This window comes from Canis lupus, chromosome 8, assembly GCF_048164855.1.
Source record: "Canis lupus baileyi chromosome 8, mCanLup2.hap1, whole genome shotgun sequence".
NCBI lineage: Eukaryota > Metazoa > Chordata > Mammalia > Carnivora > Canidae > Canis > Canis lupus.
The window spans coordinates 46,778,156-46,799,361 of record NC_132845.1 but is presented as its reverse complement, the minus strand read 5'-3'; the positions used below and the strand labels follow the sequence as shown (position 1 = coordinate 46,799,361).

Genomic DNA, 21,206 nt, shown 5'->3' with positions numbered 1-21,206 from the left:
CAGAAGAGGTAAATCCACACAGATACAACACAATGACTTAATGGGAACAGGGTCTCCCTTTGGGGGGATGAAATCTTTTGGAACTAGACAGAGATGGTGGTCACAGGACATCATGAATGTACTAAATGCCATTGAAATGTTCACCTTAAGACGGTTGTTATAATAACTGTTAGTCCTACAATTGAGCAATGATCCGTGGTTTTTAACGGCATTAAAAACATAAATGCTTTTATGTTATATTAATTTCAGTTCAATAAAAAATGTTTTTATGGGAAGGGCTGACACAGACAGATATTGGCCCAGAGCACATTCCAAACCAAAAAGAGACAGGATTTGCCCTGGGGAGGGAGCAGAGTGGAGACAAGAGGACTCCAGATAGTACCCAGCCCCCAGGCTCACTTCTCTTCCATATTTCTGTTTACACTGAGGGGGGTCCCTAACTTCTGCATCATGGGGCTACTAACAGGGAACAACAGGCACATTCAAATAACGGGAGTTCAGGAAGATGTAGTTATGAGAAGCCCTACGAGGGGTGGGTATAGATAAGTGATCTCAACCAGGGTGATTTTGCCCCCACCAATGGGACATTTGGCAACGTCTGCAGGTATTTCTGGCATGGAGTGGGTGGACGCCAGGGATGCTGCTACACCTTCTCCAGTGCACAAGACAGTCCCGGCAACAGAGGATTATCTGGTCCAAAACGTCAAGTAGTGCTGCAATTAGGAAATTCTGCCCTAAAGTACATGTGATTGTCTCATTTCAGAGACGATGAACTAAGGCTTTTAGAAGCTAAATAACTTGAACCTCCACTCGTGCTCTGAATCCCGTCTCCTCTCTTCTGCTCAAGGACACACTCCAGCAACTGTCCCTCAGTTAGTTTGTTCTTCTCATGTAAGCAATCCTTACAGCACACGAGGATGTCGTAATACCTCCCCCAAGTTTACTAAAAGCCTGTACCCACATGCCCTTCCAGCTGCAACCCCATTTCTCTGCTGCCCTGGCCAGCTCTGCCTTCACTGGGGCCGCCAGGCTATCTGGGAGAGCCACCCCTGCCATGACTACCTTTCTGGGCTCTGGCCTGGTGCCCTTCTGCCCGCATCACCTTCACCCTGCATTGATTATCTACACAGCAGCCATAACATCTGGAAGCACAGGTGGCAGCAAATGACTTACTGATATTATGTAACAAATATATGATACACTCAATGATACTCTGTGATTGTTCCCTCAAAACATCCTGCAGAACTGCAGTTAACACTGTGTTTCTATCAAGTCCTAAGCATGCAGTGGGTTGTATCAGATGATCTATATTTCTGGTTTTCCCTGACTAAACCTGTACCTTTAACATGCCCTAGGCCAGGGGTCAGCAAATGTTTTCTGTAAAGAGCCAGATAATAAATATTTTAGGCCTTGTGGGTCATATGGCCCCAACTAATCAAGTCTGCTCTTATATCTCAAAAGCAGCCACAGACAACACATTAATGAATGAGCATAGCTGTTTACAAAAACAGGCCTTGGGCTGGATTTACTCTATGGGCCCCAGTTTGCCAACCACTGCCCTAGCAGAATTAATCAGACAGAGGTTTTGAAAATTAAAACAATAGTATCTCTGTTTGCAGACTTTATGGCCACCCAGTAAGCAGTAAGATGGTTACCTGTTAGGGGTCCCCAGGAGACTGTAGCCCAGACCCACACCTCAATCATGTTCCTACCTTCCCTCACCCTATACCAAGAGCCCACACCTTGCAAGAGCCTTGCATGAGACAGGTACACCATAACTTGTGCTCACTGCTAGAATTCATGCTCTGTCACATCTGCAGGCATACAAGATGCTTGGAGCTCTCGGCCCAATGGTGAGTTTAGTGCTGTTGTTTTGTTGTTTAATTTCTACCATCCCCAAAACCCCACCACCAGTCCAAAACAGAAACGAAGGGAGTAGGCAGGAAAGGTGGCCTTGTATAGGCCAGAGGCATGTACACAACCAAGATCCGATCTCCTCCTGCCCCTACACATGCACACACACCCTCACTCCCACTCCAGCAGGGTCAGGAAGAGAATGGAAATGAGTGCTGTGGGCAGAAGTAGGGACTGAGGGAGCTGAGGGGGATGTCTCTGTAGAAACAGCAGCTGTTACTAGGCTCAAGCAGATCACACCTCATAGCAACCCCAGCTAGCGGTTGTCCCATCTTCTGGTTTTTCAAGAAAAGACAGAAACTTAGATTTTCATATTAACTGGCACCTAATTATACTTTTTGGAGCACTGCTTCATCCAACTCTGCGTGAATCAAACACAATACACTAGAGGCCATATCGGCTACCAATTTTCTGAGACACACATAAAACCTTTATATCTAACTGTAAGATGGGTGATGGCAGCAGCATCATAACAGATAAAGGAACTGAGGTTTGGAGACACAGATCACTTGCCCCAGGAACAGTGCCCCAACACTTTACCACAATGCCTAGGCCTGCCAACGCCCGAAAGGCTAGTAGGCTAACCTCAGGCAGCTCAACTTCCATGCAGGGATCCCTTTGCAAAGGGCCCAGGAAGACAAACCAACTTCTCAGTGGCTGGCCCAAGCGTCACTTTCCATGAGAAACCTTCCTGTCACAGGCAAAATAAACTGTTCTCTATGGAGTGCTCCTGTGACCCTCCAACCATACCACACCCCTAGTATAATCCGTACAGAAAGGATTATGGGGAATCATAAACCTGCTCCTCATTCCTATCCAAGATTGAGTGGAACCAGCGATAATACACCCCTGCTTACAGAAGGAACTCAACAATTGCTGAATCAAGGCTCTGGAGTTAGATTCTGTGGCTCCCCAAAGTGTCCGCTTTAAATGGAGAGGACCAGAATGAGCCAGGACACAGAAGCAGCCTCAGCCTTGTGGGTGTGTGTAATGGGCTGAGGGAAGCAGCAGCTTTGTCTGCTCAGCATTTGTACATAAACAAATAATACAGACTTTATTCTTCCCCAAAGTCAAGGCACTAGTTCTCTGTACTGTGGGGTCAAGTGGCACAGCTGGGCCAGGACAAAAAGACAGACTGTCCACCACCACACAATGGAAAGAAGCAGGCTCTGCTTTAAAGGAGATAGATAGCCTCATTGGCCTTGTGAGGTCTAAGATCAAAGACCAAGTCAACAGCATATTCATCAATGGGCAAAGCATTTACTCTGGAGCAGGGCTCAGCAAACATTTGCTGTACATAACAAATGGTAAATACTTTAGGCTTTGCAAACCATAAGATCTCTGTCACGGCCACTCAATTCTGCCACTGTAGAGTGTATGCAGCCATAAACAACAGTCAATGAATGGATGTGCCTGTATTCCAATAAAACTTTATTCACAAAACAGGTGGCCAGCACAGTTCGCCAATCTCTGCTTAGAAAAACACTAAAATGGCACTGTGCAAGCATTTTGAAGGAAAAGTGTATCTTCCCTCATGGCTGGAGAAATGCAAATTATAAACCCACTAAATTAGCTGCCACATGTTACCATTATATAACTACTCAATTCACCAAGAAACATTTAATGCTGGTAAACCTGTAGGGAAATAGGCACACACTGCTGCTAACAACATACCAGTGCAGTGGATTCTGAAAGGCAACATGGCAACACATACAAAAAGTTACCAAAATATCAAAATACCTTCCTGACACCTTGGCCACTAAACTGAAGGGGAGGAAGGGGAGGATGAAAAAAGGAATAAGGGACTATTTCACCAGGCCCTCCAACCTCCAGGTTCTCTGTAAGGCACTCTATGTTCATCACTTGCTTTTATTTCCATTTTCTGATGAGGGAATCCAGAGCCAAAGAAGCTCAATAACATGCTCAGGCTCTTCCATGGGGATTTAAATCCAGGGTTGTCTGAGTCTAAACTTTTTTCCACTACACCCCAATGACTGCCGAAACACAGTATCACGGGCACACAGATTTTTCCGGTAGTGTTCTGGAACGGGGGGCAGCACACAAACCAAATCCAGCTGCTGCCTCTTCTTCTAAATAAAGTTTTATTGGAACACAGCCACATCTTTTCTTTATTGATTGCATGTGCTACTTTATGCTACAACAATGGGGATGAGTGGTTGGGACAGAGACCAGATGGCCCACGAAGGAGAAATTATTTACTATCTGGGTCTTTACAGAAAACATATGCCAATTCCAACCTAGAACATTGTAAATGGAATTTACTTTCTTTTCCTACAACGGTATATCCATTTGGTGGAACGTTATGCAGGCTTTTTAAATAATTTTGACAGGAAGGCAAATGGATAAATGCTGTAACTAAGTGAAAACACTAATTGAGATGTAGACTCAAGGCAATTATGTAAAATGCATATGCGCTGAGCAAAGACAGAAGTGGAATACCTAAAAATCTAAATATTTAATGTTCTAGGGAGGTATATTGATAGGGATATTCCATGTTTTCACAATAATCTTTAATGTCGTTTTGGGATTTGGGGTTTGTGTGCTTTTTTTTTTTTTTTTTAAGATGGAGGAAGAAAGGGCGGATCCCAAAACATGCAGATGCAAGCAAGGAAAAATAAGATTTGGTGGGCAAGGTTCCCTCCAAGTAGGAAGCCTGGGAGCATGGGCCCAGCAGAGTGGGGCAGTGAGAACAGAGAAGGCACCACCGCCAGGCCTCTAAAGAGCTCCAGGATGGGCACGCAGAAGTTAGGGCCTGGGAAAGAGTCCTCACTCCCCTGAGGGCCTCAAACTGCTACACCCCACACCCAACACTGATGTTCCACAGACTTTCCCACCTCAGTGAGGGGCAATTCTTACCCTTTTCAGCTGCTCAGTTGAAAGACCCAAGAGTCACCCTTCCTTCCCTCAGGTCTCTGCTCACACCTCACCTTCCCTGTGAGGCCTTCCCTGACTGTTCCATTCAAAATTATAACAGCCCTCCCCATTCAGTTCATCCTCTATCCAGACAACAAGTCAGACACCACCCTTGGGCTCTGGACTGGGCATGCGATCCAGACTTGGCTGACCAGAGCCACATTGACGGGTTCCAGGATGACCACACAGCCGGCCAGACTGCTGTGAGTCAGCCTCAGGACTTTTGCTGGAGCAACTGGGAAAGAGGCCCACTCTTGGCTCAGGTGTTGCTACATTGTAGGATGAGACCCAAAGCTGCTGGTAGCCATCTTGCCTCCATGGAGCACAGGCTGCTGGAGGACGGAGCTAACAGAAAGGAAAGCAGAGTTTCAAATTGACCAAAAAGGTAGTCCTTATGACTCACTAAGCACCTGGATGCAACTGAGCCTGAAGACAGCACTATCCCTAGACATTCGATTACAAGATGCTTTAAACTCCAATTTTTCGAAATCAGCTTCTACTCTGCCACATGCAACTGAAGAGTCCTGGCTAACTCATTCATTACTCCAACTAAACATTTTTTGGTACGTTCATTCAATGTGCTTTGACAGACGCCAACACTACAGCCCTCTGCTAAGTGATAGAAGAAACACCAAACCATCATTCAGTAAATGTCTGAATGTTGAATCCTGAATTTATAGCCAGGCTCTGTTGCCACTAGAGTCCTCTCTCCTACTAGCGGCACTGTAACTACTACAACCACTTCGAAAGCCAGAACAATCAAGAACTATCAACACTTTCATGTTACAGCTATTTTAGAAAAATCATCCTAAAGACATATCAATCTAAAGGAAGGAAACCTACCTTAAACAAAAACATTCACTAAAAAGGAAAGGGGTAAAATAAGCTCAGTTTCCACAAATAGAATCAAACAATTTAAAAATTATACTACATGTAAAACAATGGATTAATGATGGATTATGAAGTCTATAAAAGCGATCAATATGAAGACCACATAGCAATGTGGCATTACCCTAAAATGCTAAGGATGAAAGCAAAATGCAAGTTTATATGGTAATGGCAAAATTACTTCAGCTCATACCACTGTTTCTCAACCTTTTCCTCATTACCTTCCCCTTAGGATCCTTTTCAGACTTTTTTTTTTTTAATCATCCTCTCCGTGAAATTTTAACATCACAAGTATATTGCCTGTTTACATACTGCATGTGTATCTGTGCTTTACACACAAGATTAAAATTTCTTTCTCCCTCGAGAACCAATTTTCACTCCCATTGAGAATTCATGGCCTACATATAGACAAGATGGTGGCAGGATGGAAGGTGCTTTATCTGGAATTATGTTCACATTGCCAGAATTCAGAGAAGTCCATAAAATGTCAGATTTGGGTTTCACATTTTAAGAGCTCTAAAAACCATACTCCTTACTGGTTATAACAAGAAAGTAGGAGAAGTGATGTCAATGAGATTCAATCCACTGCCACTTAACTAGCATTGGACATGGTCAAATATTTGCTGACGGTAGAACACTTTCTTCTTACAATCTGCCACAACAGATCAACACAGTGCCTTCATTAGGAGGAAAAAAAAAAGTTGATATCATCACTTTTTCTGCTTTGAATGAAAACCACAAACATCCTTTTTTCCATTTACTCGCTTCAGCTGATTCTTTATCCCAAACACAAGCTACTGCTGGAAAGGACCCAGTCAATGCCAAAGAGAAAACCATGACCCTCAACATTCCAGAAAAATAAGATAAAGCTGCTAAAATACACACAAACATCAGGCAAGAAACAGCAGTAAATTACCCACTAAGCCCCAAACTCTGGTCTATAAGGCCGCTAGAGCTTGACTGTTCTTAAAAATTATTTGACCTCTCTGGGTCAAGCTTTCCCCACTCCTGAAACAGGGTTTTTAACTTAAAGGTTCCTGACAGACTAGTTACTGATGGAAATGAGCATCAAGGACCTTCAAATATAAAGTCTTAGGAAAGACAGTGCCTGAGAATGCTAATGACTTTCCAACCCTTCAAGTTCTACCTTCTAAGTAAGAGCAAAAGCATTAACTGAAATTCATAATTCCTTAGCTTGTAGAGGCTGGTAGTCAAGTATTCCTACCTACTGGATTCTTTAAAAAGAAACAAATCGTGACTGCTATCATCCTAAGACGACTGCTCACCTTCAGCAAGTATCCTTCCTCCAATTTGTTTGCTTCTACACACATATGTGAATCTGCAAACATTGTTTCACATGCATGTTTTAATGTGCATCAAGGTATGTATTTTAGCATAATTCTGTGCACTGCTTTTTAGAGGTTAATGTTGAGATACAGCCACTGTGATGTGCAGAAATCCATTTTATTCCTTTTAACATTTGAGGTTTTCCATCATGTGACCATACCACATATGCGCATCATCTCCCCTGTTAATGGTCATCTGAGTTGTTTCTGGCCTCAGGATACTCATTTATCTTGTGTATGCATTACCTAGGCATTCCACTTCCTGGTTATTTGCACTTAATGTGCTTGGCCTTGAAACCATCTGACCTCTGACTCTACTCAAACATTTTCAACTACAAAATACAGCAGACTCTAATTGACACTTTATAGGAAATACAAGAGACTGAGAAACATGTCAAACCACACCAGAAGGTTGCAGTCAGCAAAATCCCACAAATTGTCTATCCTGTAACAGGATGAACTATTTCCTTCAACAAAAACTGTAAGTGGTAAAAAGAGAGAGATAAAAGGGGAACTCATTCCTTTAAAAAAAAAAAAATGTTTTGTCTTCAAAGAATACAATTGAGAAAGTAAAAAAAAAAAAAATGGAAAATTTTTGTCAACGATATATCTAAGGGATTTGTATTCAGAAATTTTTTTTATCCAGAAATTATACAGAATTCTTACAGCTCAACAAAACCCAATTTAAAAATGGACAAAGGATCTGAACAAACATTTCTCCAAAGATATACACAAATAGCCAATAAGCACATGGAAAGATGCTGAACATCACAGACCAATAAGGAAATGCAAGTCAAAACCACATAAAGATACCACTTCACACCCACTACAATGGCCATAATCAAAAAGACTGTTGGCAAGGATGTGAAGAAACCAGAACCTTCATACAGAGATGGTGGGAATGGAAATTGGTGCAGCCACTTTGGAAAACAGTCTGACAGCTCCTCAAATGAAGCCAGCAATTCTACTCTTAGATATCAACCCCAGAGAAATGAAAACACATGCCCACACAGAAATTTGTAGGTGAATGTTCACAGCAGCAATATGCAGAGGAGCCAGAAAGTGGAAACAAGTCAAATGTCCATCAACTGACAAATGGTTAAATAAAATGTAGAATATCTATACAATGAAATATTATTCAAATACAAAATGTAATAAGTATAGTTACATGCTACAATATGATGAAGCTTAGAAGCAAGATACTTAGTGAAAAGAGCCAGATGCAAAAAAGCTACATATTATATGATTCAATCTATATGAAATATCCCAAATAAATAAATCCAAGATAGGGTAGATTGATGGTTGCCTGGGGCTAAGGGGAGGGAGAATGAGAAACCACTGCTAACAGGTACAGGGTTTCTTTTTGGACTAAAGAAAATGTTCTAAAACTGATTATGATGATGTGTGCACAGCTTTGTGAATATACAAAGCACTAAAAGAATAACAATTAAGGTTAAAAAAAGAACTAAAAGACCAAAAAAATTGCACTGTTTAAACCTTATTTAGATCCTGAGTCTAAAAAATACACTATAAAATTATAAGGCAATTATGGGAACTTGAATGTTGAATATCTGATGATATAAATTACTGCTAATTTCGTATAGCTATGATAATGAAATTGAGCTATGTTTTTTAAAAAAAGAGTCCCTATATTTTTAGAGATACATATTAAAATATTTATGGATGAAAGGATACAGTGTCTGGGATTTGCTTCAAAATAAACTGGGGACATGGGACGCCTGGGTGGCTCAGCGGTTGAGCAGCCGCCTTCAGCTCCAGGCGTGATCCCGGAGTCCTGGGATGGGGTCCTATATTGGGCTCCTTGCATGGAGCCTGCTTCTCCTCTCTCTGCCTCTTTCTGTGTCTCTCATGAATAAGTAAATAAAATCTTTAAATAAATAAACAAACTGGGGACAGAGGTAAGAAAGAAATAAGTATATAGGGGATGGTCATGAGATGATGAATGCTCACTACACTGAGATGTTTGAGATTTTCTATTTAAAAGGACAGAGGAAAGAGGAAATATTTCCAAGCAACACTATTTTATTGTATGCTGATCATCAATCCCAAGGGTGGGAAGACTATTTCAATTGTATTCTCAAGAAATGTGAAGGCGGCAATAGGAGGAAAGGGTTCAAAAGGTACAAATTTCCAAGTTATAAGATAAATAAGGACTCGAGATGTCATGTACAACATGATGACTAATACTGCTGTGCAACATATAGGAAGACATTAAGAGAGTATAGCCTAAGAGGTCTCATAAGGAAAAAAATTATTCTTTTCTTCTTTCATCATATCCATAGAGGATGGATGTTAGCTGAGCCTATTATGGTAATCATTTCACAATATATGTCAATCATGCTGTTTGCCTTAAACTTATACAGTGATGTATTTCAATTAGTTCTATGGGGGGAAAGAAGAAATTGAAAACACCTTGCAATTTCCTTCTGTCCCCAGCAACCACTTTTTCTGCCTCAGTTACAATCTTTCCAAAAGAAGGCTTTCATCCTGAACTTTTTCCTTAAAAAAGCCATCTGTTGGTTTCCTTTTGTAATGATTTTTTAAATTAAATTTTAAAGCCTCCTTATCTTTGATATTAAGTGGCTTCTTGAAGGACACATTGATCAATTTCCCTTGGCTTGTCAATTTCACTTGCTCTTGTGATCGAAGGAAGAGAATGGTCCAGAACCCTAAGCTTGAGACAGAGTCTCTTTAGTCATATTAAAAGCAAGAGGTTTTCTGTAAAAGATTCTTAACTATAGGAAACAAACTGAGGGTTGCTGGAGGAGATGTGGGTGGGGGGAATGCAGTAACTGGGTGATGGACATTAAGGAAGGGATGCGATGGAATGAGCACTGGGTGTTATATGCAATCTCTAAACTCTACATCTGAAACTAATAATACACTATATATTAATTAATTGAACTTAAATAAAATTTTAAAAATGTTTTAAAAAATCAAAGCAAGAGATTTTTCAAGGCGTACTTAGCCCCAGCCCCTTGTCTCAGAGCTGGGTCAGAAAACAACCCCACCTGAACCTCAGAGGGTCCTTATGAAAACCACGACGGGTCCAAGTTCCTGCACACATACCATGTGAGAAGCACAGTACCAAGCTGTATAAAGTTACTTAGCCACTGCAACAAGCCTTGATGACAGGTGATATGGCTTATCCCCGTTTGGCTGGGACTTCCAGAATGGTCAAGTAACTTACTCTACATCACACAGCTTTATGTGGCAGAGTCAGGATTTGAACTCAGGCCGGTGGGCTCCAGGGCCTACGCTTAAACCAGGCTTTACTATCTCCTGGGTGGAAACCAGCTCACCACCTCTTTGTTGCAGTTATCACTAATGTTCAAGGACCCAGAAATCCAATTAGGCCAAAAAATCATTTGCTTTGACAACATAAGCTGGACGGACTATCTTCCAGGAAGCCCCCTTCCCAGCTCCCTCATCAGGACCAACAATTTCACAAATCTTGCTCTTGAACACCAGCAAAACAGAAGGTGCGTGGCTTGTTTAAAAATCATCATCATCATCATCATCATCATCATCATCCTCGGGGGGATCCCTGGGTGGCCCAGCGGTTTAGCACCTGCTTTAGGCCCAGGGCGTGACCCTAGAGACCCGGGATGGAGTCCCGCATCGGGCTCCCTGCAGGAGCCTGCTTCTCCCTCTGCCTGTGTCTCTGCCTCTCTCTCTCTGTTTCTAATGAATAAATAAAATCTTAAAAAATAAAATCCATGGAGATAACTCAAAAGTTAAAACTTCAGAGAGACACAGCCCCTTCGCCCTGGCTCCCCCCCCCCCCCGCCCCCTCCAGACAGCCGGGGTGGAAGGCTAGGGCCAAGGGAGCCGGAGCTGGATGCGGGGACTCCCGAGGCCGGTCCACGTTACCGGGCCGGCGGGCGGCCTGAGGGGAGGCGGGTCCTCCCGAGCAAACCCAGATCCCGGGCCGGGCGGTGCGCGGCTTCCCGGAGCCGCTCTCCACGCTCAAACACCCAGGAATGACTTAGCACCAAAACACCAATAGATCGCTTCGGAGGACGGCTGGGAATCCACGGCCAAGTCTAGGGACTAAACTTCAGCAACACGGAGCACAAGCTGTCCACACCCACCTGCCTCCCGCTCCCGGCCTCCGCACCGTAACCACGCCCCTCCCCTGCGGGCGGGGTGGGGAGGGGGCGGCTGGGGGGGCGGGGAGGGGGGCTGCTGGGGGGCTGCTGGGGGGCGGGGAGGAGGGGCGCTGCTGCTGGGGGGCTGCTGGGGGGCTGCTGGGGGACTGCTGGGGGGCGGGGAGGGGGCTGCTGGGGGGCGGGGAGGGGGGCTGCTGGGGGGGCTGGGGGGCTGCTGGAGGGCGGGGAGGGGGCTGCTGGGGGGCGGGGAGGGGGGCTGCTGGGGGGGCTGGGGGGCTGCTGGGGGGCGGGGAGGGGGCTGCTGGGGGGCTGCTGGGGGACTGCTGGGGGGCTGCTGGAGGGCGGGGAGGGGGGCGCTGCTGGGAAAGTGCCACCGGGGAAGGGGCCACCCGGATGGGTTCAGTAGGGGACAAGGACGGCAGGGGTGCAGGGCAGGGCGGAGAGACCTCAAAGAACTGCAAAGGAGCGGGAGTATGGAGAGAAAAAGAAAAAAAAAAAAAAAAAAAGGCGAAAATGTAAGGAGCCCGGACCAGAGAGGGACAGCCGGGGGCTGACCAGCAAAGCGGCGGGGGACAGGGCGCGAGGGGACGGGAGGGGCGAGGAAGACAAAGGGGCTGGAGAAGTCGGTCCTCCGGGGGCGGGGGCCCGGGGCCCCGGGGGGCGCAAACGAAGAGTCCGGGGCCGGCACCCTGCCCCGGGGGCACCGGGGCGAAGGCAGGGGGGCCCGGGGAACGGGAATGGCTGGCGGGCAGGGGCCCCGGGGCTGGGCTGGGCTGGGCTGGGCTGGGCTGGGCTGGGGGTCGGGGCAGCCCGAGGTCGGAGGGCGCGGGCCGGGGGGCTGCAGGGCCGGGGTCTGCGCACGGGCGCCCCGGCGCTGGCCGCGAGCGGCGGACCGCAGGCGGGGACCGGAGCCCGGGCTCGGGACGCCGGGGCAGCGCAGGTGCCCGGGGCGGGGGGTCTGCGAGCCGGCGGGACGCGGGGCTCGGCGCCGGAGCGTGCAGCTGCAGCGGCGGGAGCCGGGGCGGCCCGGCCGGGTGACAGCCGCCAAGCCGCCACTCACCGCTCATGGTGCCGCTCCCGGTGCCTGCGCCGCCGCCGCCGCCGCCGCCGCCGCCGCCGCCGACGCCGGGCTCCAGACAGGCCGGGAGACAGCGCGCCGCCCCGCCCGCCGGCCCCGCCCCGCCCCGGAAGTGGAGCGCCGCCGCCGCCGCGGGCCCGCCCCCGACCCGGAAGGTAAACACGGCCGGCCGGGGGGCGTCGGGGGAGCCCGCAGGTGGGAGACCCGCCGCGCTGCGACCGTCGCGGGGCGCGCCTGGACCGAGCCGCCGGGGAGGCCGCGCACCCGCCACGAGGAGACCGAGCCCGCACTGTCCCGGGGAGCGGGAGGGGCTAGGAGGGAAGTGAAATCGGGTAACGGGCCAAGCCGTGGGAACCGGGCATCTCCGGGGGCGGGGCGGGGGGGGGCGCCTCAGGAGCCGACCTTTGAGCGGAGACCTGACCGATGGCTGCGAGGCGGCCGTGGAAGATGCACAGGACAGGTGTCCCAGGAAGGAGCAGCGGCTGCAAAGGTCCCGCCTCGAGGGGTTGGCTGGAGCCAGGGGGTGGGTGAGAGACAGGTCGGAGAGCTGGATGGAGGGCCTTGTGGGTCTCGGATTTTTCCGCTTTAAGTAGGTAAGGGAATGGGGAGCCGTTGGAAGAATGTAAGCAGAGGAGTGACGCGATCTGAATTCGTTTTTAAGATTTTATTTATTTATTTATTTATTTATTTATTTATTTATTCATGAGAGACACAGAGAGAGAGAGAGAGAGGCAGAGACACAGGCAGAGGGAGAAGCAGGCTCCATGCGGGGAGCCCGATATGGGACTCGATCCCAGGATCCCGGGATCACAACCTGAACCAAAGGCAGACACTCAACCGCTGAGCCACCCAAAAGAAAACAAAAAGAATGAATTGTAGTGGGGCAGGGTGGAGAAGGGGCACCTGGTTAGAAAGCCACTGCAGTCGGTTGCCCAACAAGAAATAGTATGCCTGGGGTACGGTGGCGTTGGAGATGAAGGTGGATGGATGCTGCTGGGCCAACATGTGTTCATAACATGAAGCTCAGGTTACTGCCCCGTTTTGAACATGGAGGAGAGGGGACCCAGATAGGTTAAAAGGGCATTTTTCCAACTGGTTTTGCCCAAAACCTGGAGTAAACAAATACATTTTACATTCCAACCCAGTGTACACATGCATACATTTAAGGAGATGTTTAACAAAATAATTACATGGGTAATGTATTTTCTTCTATTTTTTTCTTTTTTATGCTAATGGAGACAGTTGAATGATCCACTAATAAATCCTGATCCACGTTGAATACACTGAATTGAGGACTAGGCCCTGCAGGTAAGTGGAGGCAGAATTCCAGCCAAGTTCTGTGTGACCTACAACTCCACGGTCTTCCTACTACACTGTCTCAACACAAAACCTCTGGCCGCTGGCAGTTTATCTTTTGGATTCAGGAGAAGTCAAGAGCTCTTTGGAAAAGGCTGTCACGCAGCATTATTTATGACAGTGAAAGAGTGGAAAGTACCAAACCCCAACTGTGGAAGAATAACTAAGCAAATCATAGCCCACTTCATGAGGAATCTCTTGCAGTAGTTGAAAATGCGAATTATAAGATGGAAGTATGGGGAAAAGCTCACGATAATGCATTAAGTAAAAAAAAAAAAAAAAAAAAAGTCCCATGCAAAGTGTTCTGTATGCCATGATTAACAATTGTGTCGAAATAGCACATGTAACAGGTACTGAGAGAATGGAGAGATGAAAATTTTTGTGTGTTTGATTGGTGGGGTTGTCTTTGCCATTTTCAAAATTATACTTTACAGTTGTTAATTTGTAATCCTCAAGAATCTACGTGCCTATATCCACCCTCCAACTTCCCCACCCCCAAAAGCTTAGTTTAGGTCCTCCAGCCTCAGTAACCATCACATACCTGCTTCATGGAGTTGTGGGGAGGATAACGTGATTTACCTTCTCAGAGCGCCCCCTACCTTACCTTCACGGCACTTGAGGCTGGATAAGTTAGTGACCTCGTAGCTTGTGCTGTAATGTTTTCTACCTCCAACCACTCCCTTTAAACGTTGTAACTCCTAATGGCTGAGTAACATTCCATTGTATATATAGGCCACATCCTCTTTATCCATTCATCTGTCAGAGGACATAGTGGCACCTTCCACAGCTTGACTGTTGTGGACATTGCTGCTGTAAACATTGGGGTGCAGGTGCCCTGGCGTTTCACTACATCTGTATCTTTGGGGTAAATTACTCAGCTATCAGAAAAGATGAATAACCACCATTTGCTTCGACGTGGATGGATCTGGAGGGTATTATGCTGAGTGAAATAAGTCAGTTGGAGAAGGACAATCATCTATGGTTTCACTCATACATGGAATATAAGAAATAGTGAAAGGGATTATAAGGGAAAGGAGGGGAACTGAGTGGGAAAAATTAGAGAGAGACAAACCATGAGAGACTCCTAACTCTGGGAAACAGAGGAAGGGGGTGAGTGGGAGATGGGATAACTGGGTGATGGGCACTAAGGAGGGCACTTGATGGGATGAGCACTGGGTGTTTATACCATATGTTGGCAAATTGAATTTAAATTTTTTTAAAAAATCATTCCAGCAATGTAACTCAAAGTATTTATTATGAACCAAATACTTTCATGGAAAAAAAGTAAATATATATACACACATGTGTATGTGCAAATGAATGTGTCTATGTGTTTTTATTTAATCCTTAAAACAACTTTATAAGTAGATTCTATTATTATTCCCATTGTATAGGTAGGGAAACTGAGGCACAAGTGGTTGAGTAACTCTCACAGTCACCTAAAGTCTATAACTTCTAGTAACAGAGCCAACATTCAAGCCCAGGCAATCTGGCTCTAAGAGCCAGTGCCTGGGATCCCTGGGTGGCGCAGAGGTTTAGCTCCTGCCTTTGGCCCAGGGCACGATCCTGGAGACCCGGGATCAAATCCCATGTCGGGCTCCCGGTGCATGGAACCTGCTTCTCCCTCTGCCTATGTCTCTGCCCCTCTGTGTGTGTATGTGTGTGTGTGTGTGTGTGTGTGTGTGACTATCATAAATAAATGAAAATTTAAAAAAAAGAAAAAGAGCCAGTGCCAAACCATTGTACTATATTGTCTCCTGTAGCCCTCAAGGGCCTGGAATGGAACCATTATGGGCCCCCAATGGGCAAAAAGGGCTCACCAAGTTTCCCCATATCCTAAACCCAACACAGAACCCACATAGCCCCAGGACACCTGGATGGCTCAGCGGTTGAGCACCTTCCTTCGCCCCAGGGTGTGATCCTAGAGTCCGGGGATCAAGTCCCATATCAGTCTCCCTGCATGGAGCCTGCTTCTCTCTCTGCCTGTGTCTCTGCCTCTCTCTCTGTGTCTCTCATGAATAAATAAATAAAAATATTTTTAAAAAAGAAGAAGAAGCCACACAGCCCCAAGACTTTGAAGTCTATGCTATGGTGCCAGCGGACATCTTAACAACAATCAAAGTCAACATATTATCAGAGGCCATCATCACCTGTTGCATAACCTTTCCATAACACCTCAGGATCTATGCACAACCCCAGAAAGGGAATCCCTCCTTCCCACTTATGACTAAGATTATAGCCCAAAGAGATGAGGAACTCAAATGGACTTCAACTGATGTGAAAAGAAAAAAAAAATCATGATGTTTGGGTTTAAATCTTGGCTGTGCCATTTACTGGTTATGTTACCTTGCTCTGACTCAGTTTCTGCCATTGTCTGAAATGGAGGTAATAATTGTCCACCTATCTTGTGGTTTATTGTATGCATTAAATTAGTACAGATGAAGCATGAACAATCCTGGCACATAAGTAAGGCTAAGTTTTTTGTTGGGTTTTTTTTTTAAGATTTATTTATTAGAGAAAGAACGTGAGAGGTGGGGGGAGAGGGGACAGAGGGAGAGAGAGGTAGAGAATCTCAGGTAGACTCCCTCCTGAACACAGAGCCTGAGTCACAGGGCTTGATCCCACGACCCATGAGATCATGACCTGAGCTGAAATCAAGAGTCCTCAACGCTTAACCAACTGAGCCACCCAGGGGGCCCTAGGAAGGCTAGGTTTTAGCTATCATTATTACTACCTGCATTGGGGTCTTAAAATGATACCTGCTATACCCTTATCACAGTTTGCAGTTACACATTTATTTATGGGATTGTAATAATGCCTGATGTCTCCATTAAGCTGAAAGCTCACAAGTGATTGAGGCTTGCACTCATGCACTGCACACTAAATTAGTGTGGCTGACTCTAGGCTTCTTCTGTCTCCAGGAATACATAGATAACCTTGCTTTTCTTTAATAATAAAAATCAGGGATGCCTGGGTGGCTTAGCGGTTGAGCGTCTGCCTTTGGCCCAGGGCATGATCCTGGGGTCCTGGGATGGAGTCCCGCATCGGGCTTCCTAAAGGGAGCCTGCTTCTCCCTCTGCCTATGTCTCTGTCTTTCTCGCTGTGTCTCTCATGGATAAATAAATAAAATCTTTAAAAACAATAATAATAATAATCAAATCTGGCCTGAAACGTATGCATGTATGTGTGTATAGGAGAGAAAGGGGCTAGCCACAGAAATGTGGGACTATGGGATCTACACACTGCAGTGCTTTGTTTCAGTAAGTCAAGAATTTAATCATGAAACCAAGGAAATTTCCACAGGTAAGCTCCCAACAATAAGGTAGGGAAGTACATCTAACATAAAGATTTTCTAGAATTAGGACAAAAAGCTCTATCCGCAACTGATAAGTACAATCATCCTAAAGAGATTACTCCTCCTGACGTTAAGATTCTCAAAGCAGCTCTGACCAGTTGAAATGGTTAATCATCTGGTAAAAATGGATTTCTCCATCTCTGTGACACTGGCCAGCAGGCTATTACAGTAGTCACTTGTTTTCGTGGTGACAAGAATGGTTGCACCTTCCTCCATAGCTGGGAGTGGAAAGAAATGGTCAGAATCCACCTTTGATTTGCTCTTGACACAGTCTTCACAGGTACATTCTTCTACTGTGTACTCCAGGCCCCTCGAGAGAACTTCCTCGCTGGTCCTGCTATCACGGCCCTTCTCCTGGTCAGCATCCGCCTCGTTCTGGTGAGCCGATCCTGATTGTGTAGAAACAGAACGATCAACCTCAACTTCCCAGGTGGTGCCGTCCTGGCAGTCTTAGCAGGACACCTTAGGGCCCAAAGCAATGGAGACAGATCTCCTACAAAACAAATGTCCTGCACTGGGAGTCAGGAACTGACCATAGGCCACATTGGACTTTGTTTAGGCCCATACAGTGTTTTTAAGTGTTTGCTTATATGCTATGTTGGCCTCCGTTTGTTTGTTTGTTTGTTTGTTTGTTTATTATTTATTTATTTTAAAGATTTTATTTATTTATTCATGAGAGACACACAGAGAGAGAGAAGCAGAGACAGAGGCAGACAGAGGAGCACACTTCATGCCGGGAGCCCGACGTAGGACTCGATCCCGGGACTCTAGGATCACGCCCTGGACCGAAGGCAGGCACTAAACCTCTGAGCCACCCAGGGATCCCTTATTATTTATTTATTAAGATTTTATTTATTTATTCATGAGAGACACAAGGAGAGAGGCAGAGATACAGGCAGAGGAAGAAGCAGGCTCCTCCCTACAGGGAGCCCAATGCGGGACTGGATCCCAGGACCCGGAGATCACAACCTGAGCCAAAGGCAGATCCTCAAACACTGAGCCACCCAGGTGCCCCCTGTTGGTCCACGTTTAAAAATCAAGAGATTTAGGGATCCCTGGGTGGTTCAGCGGTTTAGCGCCTGCCTTTGGCCTGGGGCACGATCCTGGAGTCCGAGGATCGAGTCCCTCATCGGTTCCCCACATGGAGCCTGCTTCTCCCTCTGCCTCTCTCTCTCTCTCTCTCTCTCTCTCTCTGTCTATCATGAATGAATAAATAAATAAATAAATAAATAAATAAATAAATAAATAAATCTTTTAAAAAAATAAAAATCAAGAGATTAAAAAAAAAAGCCTTCAAGGGATTTGATGTGCAAATCTAGGTAATTGGTCTCTTTCAAAAAAACAACAAATAGCTAACCTTCCTCCATGGAAACAATTGCCTGAAGTCAATAGCCGCTGTCTCCTTGAGGAAGGGCCCTGGCTATTCAACTGTTGAAACCTCCACCTGGCCCGCTACATTCACTGGTTACCCACTTGGCCCTTGAAGGCATTAAGTTATGGGCTCTATTTTACACTTGTGGAAATGACAGATTACCGTATGTTACACACAAAATGAGCCTTTGGGGGACACTTTAGAATTCAAAGTAAGGATACTTCTCTTACAGACCATTTGGTATCATATCAAAAATTTTTTATATTGGGCAGCCCCCACGGCTCAGCAGTTTAGCGCTGCCTTCAGCCCAGGGTGTGATCCTGGGGACCTGGGATCAAGTCCAGCATGGGGCTCCCTGCATGGGGCCTGCTTCTCCCTCTGCCTGTGTGTGTGTGTGTGTGTGTGTGTGTGTGTGTGTGTCTATGTCTCTAATAAATAAGTAAAATCTTTTTTAAAGAAATTTTAGAATGAATTTTTTTGTGATCATGTATGGAAGGAGTCTCTGTTATGTCCCCATTTATATGTCAGTGAAGGTAAGTTTTACTACTTCCCCAACCTGCCACAGAATAACTCCATCTTCCAAAACGTCACACTTAAAGTCATTCCCCACCTGTTTCTCAGACCCCAGGCAAAAATAAAGAGAAGAAAAAAAAGAAAGAAAGAAAGAAAGAAAGAAAGAAAGAAAGAAAGAAAGAAAGAAAGAAAGAAAGAAAGAAAGAAAGAAAGAAAATGAGAAAAGAAAAATGAGTAAATTATGTGGAACAGCCATCTACCTCCCTTTTCTGCAAATGAGAAGACAAATGAGGGGGGTGCTTTACAGATTATACATGGAAAATAAATGCATCAGAAATAGGCCAAAGGCTGCAAAGCATTTGGGAAATCAGATCATGGGCAAAGGTGCTGCTGAAATATTTTTATCTTAAAAAGCCCTTAAGTAGAACATTCACTTCTCTCAGACTGGTTCTCTGCTGCTTAATAAAGATAATGATCTTTAAAATGACTGCTCAAATAATCCAGGAACAACTGGTTCTATTCATTTCTAGCATTCTGGGGGCAGTAAAATATTCACCAAGCAAAAAATGTTTACATTTGTATTAAAAATAAGGCCATGGATCTTGCCAAATACATTTTTCCTGATAGTAGCAGACCGAGCTTGCAGTTTCTTGAGAGTAAGTAAACGTTTAATCAATGTGCTAACTTTGGTCAAAGAGATGGATGTTTGCCAAGGAAGCCCAGTACCTCAGAAGAGTAATTACTGAGGGAAAACTATAGGGGAAGGCTAACTCTGTGGGGCACCTATAAAGAAGAGACAAACACCAAAAAGAAGACAGCTCGCTCCTGCCCCAAAGTTCATTTAATACAACCGTCCTCTAACACGCTCGAAAGGGCTCTAACCAAAGAAATAACTCAACAGGAAAAAAGAAGAGAAGGAACTCAAATCACAATAGCCACCTCTTGGAAATAGATTCCAAAGTCTGACCATTCAACCAACCTGTGTTTTTACATTCGTCCTTTGATGGTTCAGAATTCATCTTCCTTAGCAAGAACATAAACACGAAAATGGTCAAAGAAACTATCAAGCTCAGGCCCAAACAGGTCCAGAGAATTGCATTTGTTCCTTTCACTGAATTAAAAGAATATCAGAGAGATAATGAACTGACAACATAATATCCACATCAAGTAAAGATTATTTGCCATCCAATTCCCCTAATTCATCAGCACTGACTCGTAAATCCTAAATAACACTTAATTAGAAGAGTTGATAAAAATCCATGTTGCTAACAGCACTGCATCAAATTGAGCTCAATTCTGAGTAATTACTTTGGTCCCATTGGCATTCAAATACTTGCCTTGTTTCCTTTCTCTTTTTGATACAGAAGACCTCACCATCTTCCCCGCAATGTTTTTACTCTTTGAATAAGTAGTCAAAGTAGAGAAAATAGGTTACACCAACGAATGAGTTGTTCAAGCAGGATTACTTACTTGCATTACAATAATGCTGACATGGTACCGGAGGGGTATTAGAGCATCGAAGGTGACATGGTTTGCAAGCATTAAGCAATCTGTCAAAATATTCATTTTGGAAGCACTGCTGAGCCATCTGGAACTTGATCACAAAGAAAAACAAGAAAGCCCCAGAAAGAACAGCATGGAAGGACAAGTAAAATCTCGTCAGGAATTCCCCAGCAAATGTAGTGACAGCAGTTAGAATGTCGATGCGAAAAAAAAAAAAAGAAAAAGAACTTCACAACTATGATTTAGTTCTTCTGGGCGCTCTTTGTACTTCGACTAAGGATTTGAATACCAGCTCCAATTCCGGTTTCTAAGTTTGAGGCCCGGGGAGGGTAAGAGATCAAAGCGTAAATATCAAGAGCAAACCATACCTGAAACAGAAACTGTCTATTTATAGAGGAAATTTCTATAAATAATCCAGGTGACAGTTGCAAGGTGTAGACTAGCCCGAAGCCTCAGGCAGGAAGGTTCGATAACCGCTTTGGGACCATCTGTTCACGAGCTGTGCAGTGTGATAGGCCCCCAGGGAGACACATAAGGTCTGAACCCCCTTAAGAACTTAAAATCTAACGGGGGCAATAGAAATCCACTCAACCACTGAAGGAATGAGAAAGAGAGAAAGGGGCATCAAGCATGCCTGCCAGGTTTCACACCTATGAAGAACTATGGAATTCCAACAGAAATAAGGACTTCTGGGGTTAAAGCTCAGTTAGTAAGAGGGTTTCAGAGAAGATAGGTTTGGGGCATTCATAGTCAAGTCATCCATGCTCCACTGTTGAAAATTTAGAAACAAGGGCGGGCACCTGGGTGGCTCAGT

At 45.3% G+C, this 21,206-nt stretch overlaps 2 protein-coding genes across 7 annotated transcripts in view; both read right to left on the bottom strand.

Moving 5' to 3' along the window:
• Positions 1-12,354, bottom strand: part of SNX29 (sorting nexin 29) — a 528,280-nt gene extending 515,926 nt beyond the window's left edge. For all 6 annotated transcript variants that reach the window (XM_072835835.1, XM_072835833.1, XM_072835832.1 and 3 more), the window contains exon 1: positions 12,276-12,354. In XM_072835835.1, coding sequence (XP_072691936.1) covers positions 12,276-12,282 — 7 coding nt within the window. In that variant the 5' untranslated portion in view covers positions 12,283-12,354. The remainder of the gene's footprint in view (positions 1-12,275) is intronic.
• A 4,546-nt stretch (positions 12,355-16,900) lies between these two features.
• On the bottom strand, positions 16,901-20,708 carry TNFRSF17 (TNF receptor superfamily member 17). Its single transcript, XM_072835831.1, has 3 exons — positions 20,360-20,708; positions 19,869-20,000; positions 16,901-17,393 (listed from the first exon to the last, which is right to left on the bottom strand). Exons 1-3 carry the CDS (start codon positions 20,475-20,477, stop codon positions 17,116-17,118), a joined length of 528 nt encoding a protein of 175 aa, XP_072691932.1. The 5' UTR covers positions 20,478-20,708; the 3' UTR covers positions 16,901-17,115.
• Between the last annotated feature and the right edge of the window lie 498 nt (positions 20,709-21,206).

What these genes read in the sequence shown, in the direction of transcription:
- TNFRSF17 (XM_072835831.1), bottom strand. Translation starts at nt 20,477, where the DNA reads ATGGCTCAGCAGTGCTTCCAAAATGAATATTTTGACAGATTGCTTAAT. An exon ending in TCAGCATTATTGTAATGCAA is followed by an intron (nt 20,001 to 20,359) that starts GTAAGTAATCCT and finishes CTTTTAATTCAG; the next exon opens with TGAAAGGAACAAATGCAATT. An exon ending in GGACGAATGTAAAAACACAG is followed by an intron (nt 17,394 to 19,868) that starts GTTGGTTGAATG and finishes CTACACAATCAG; the next exon opens with GATCGGCTCACCAGAACGAG.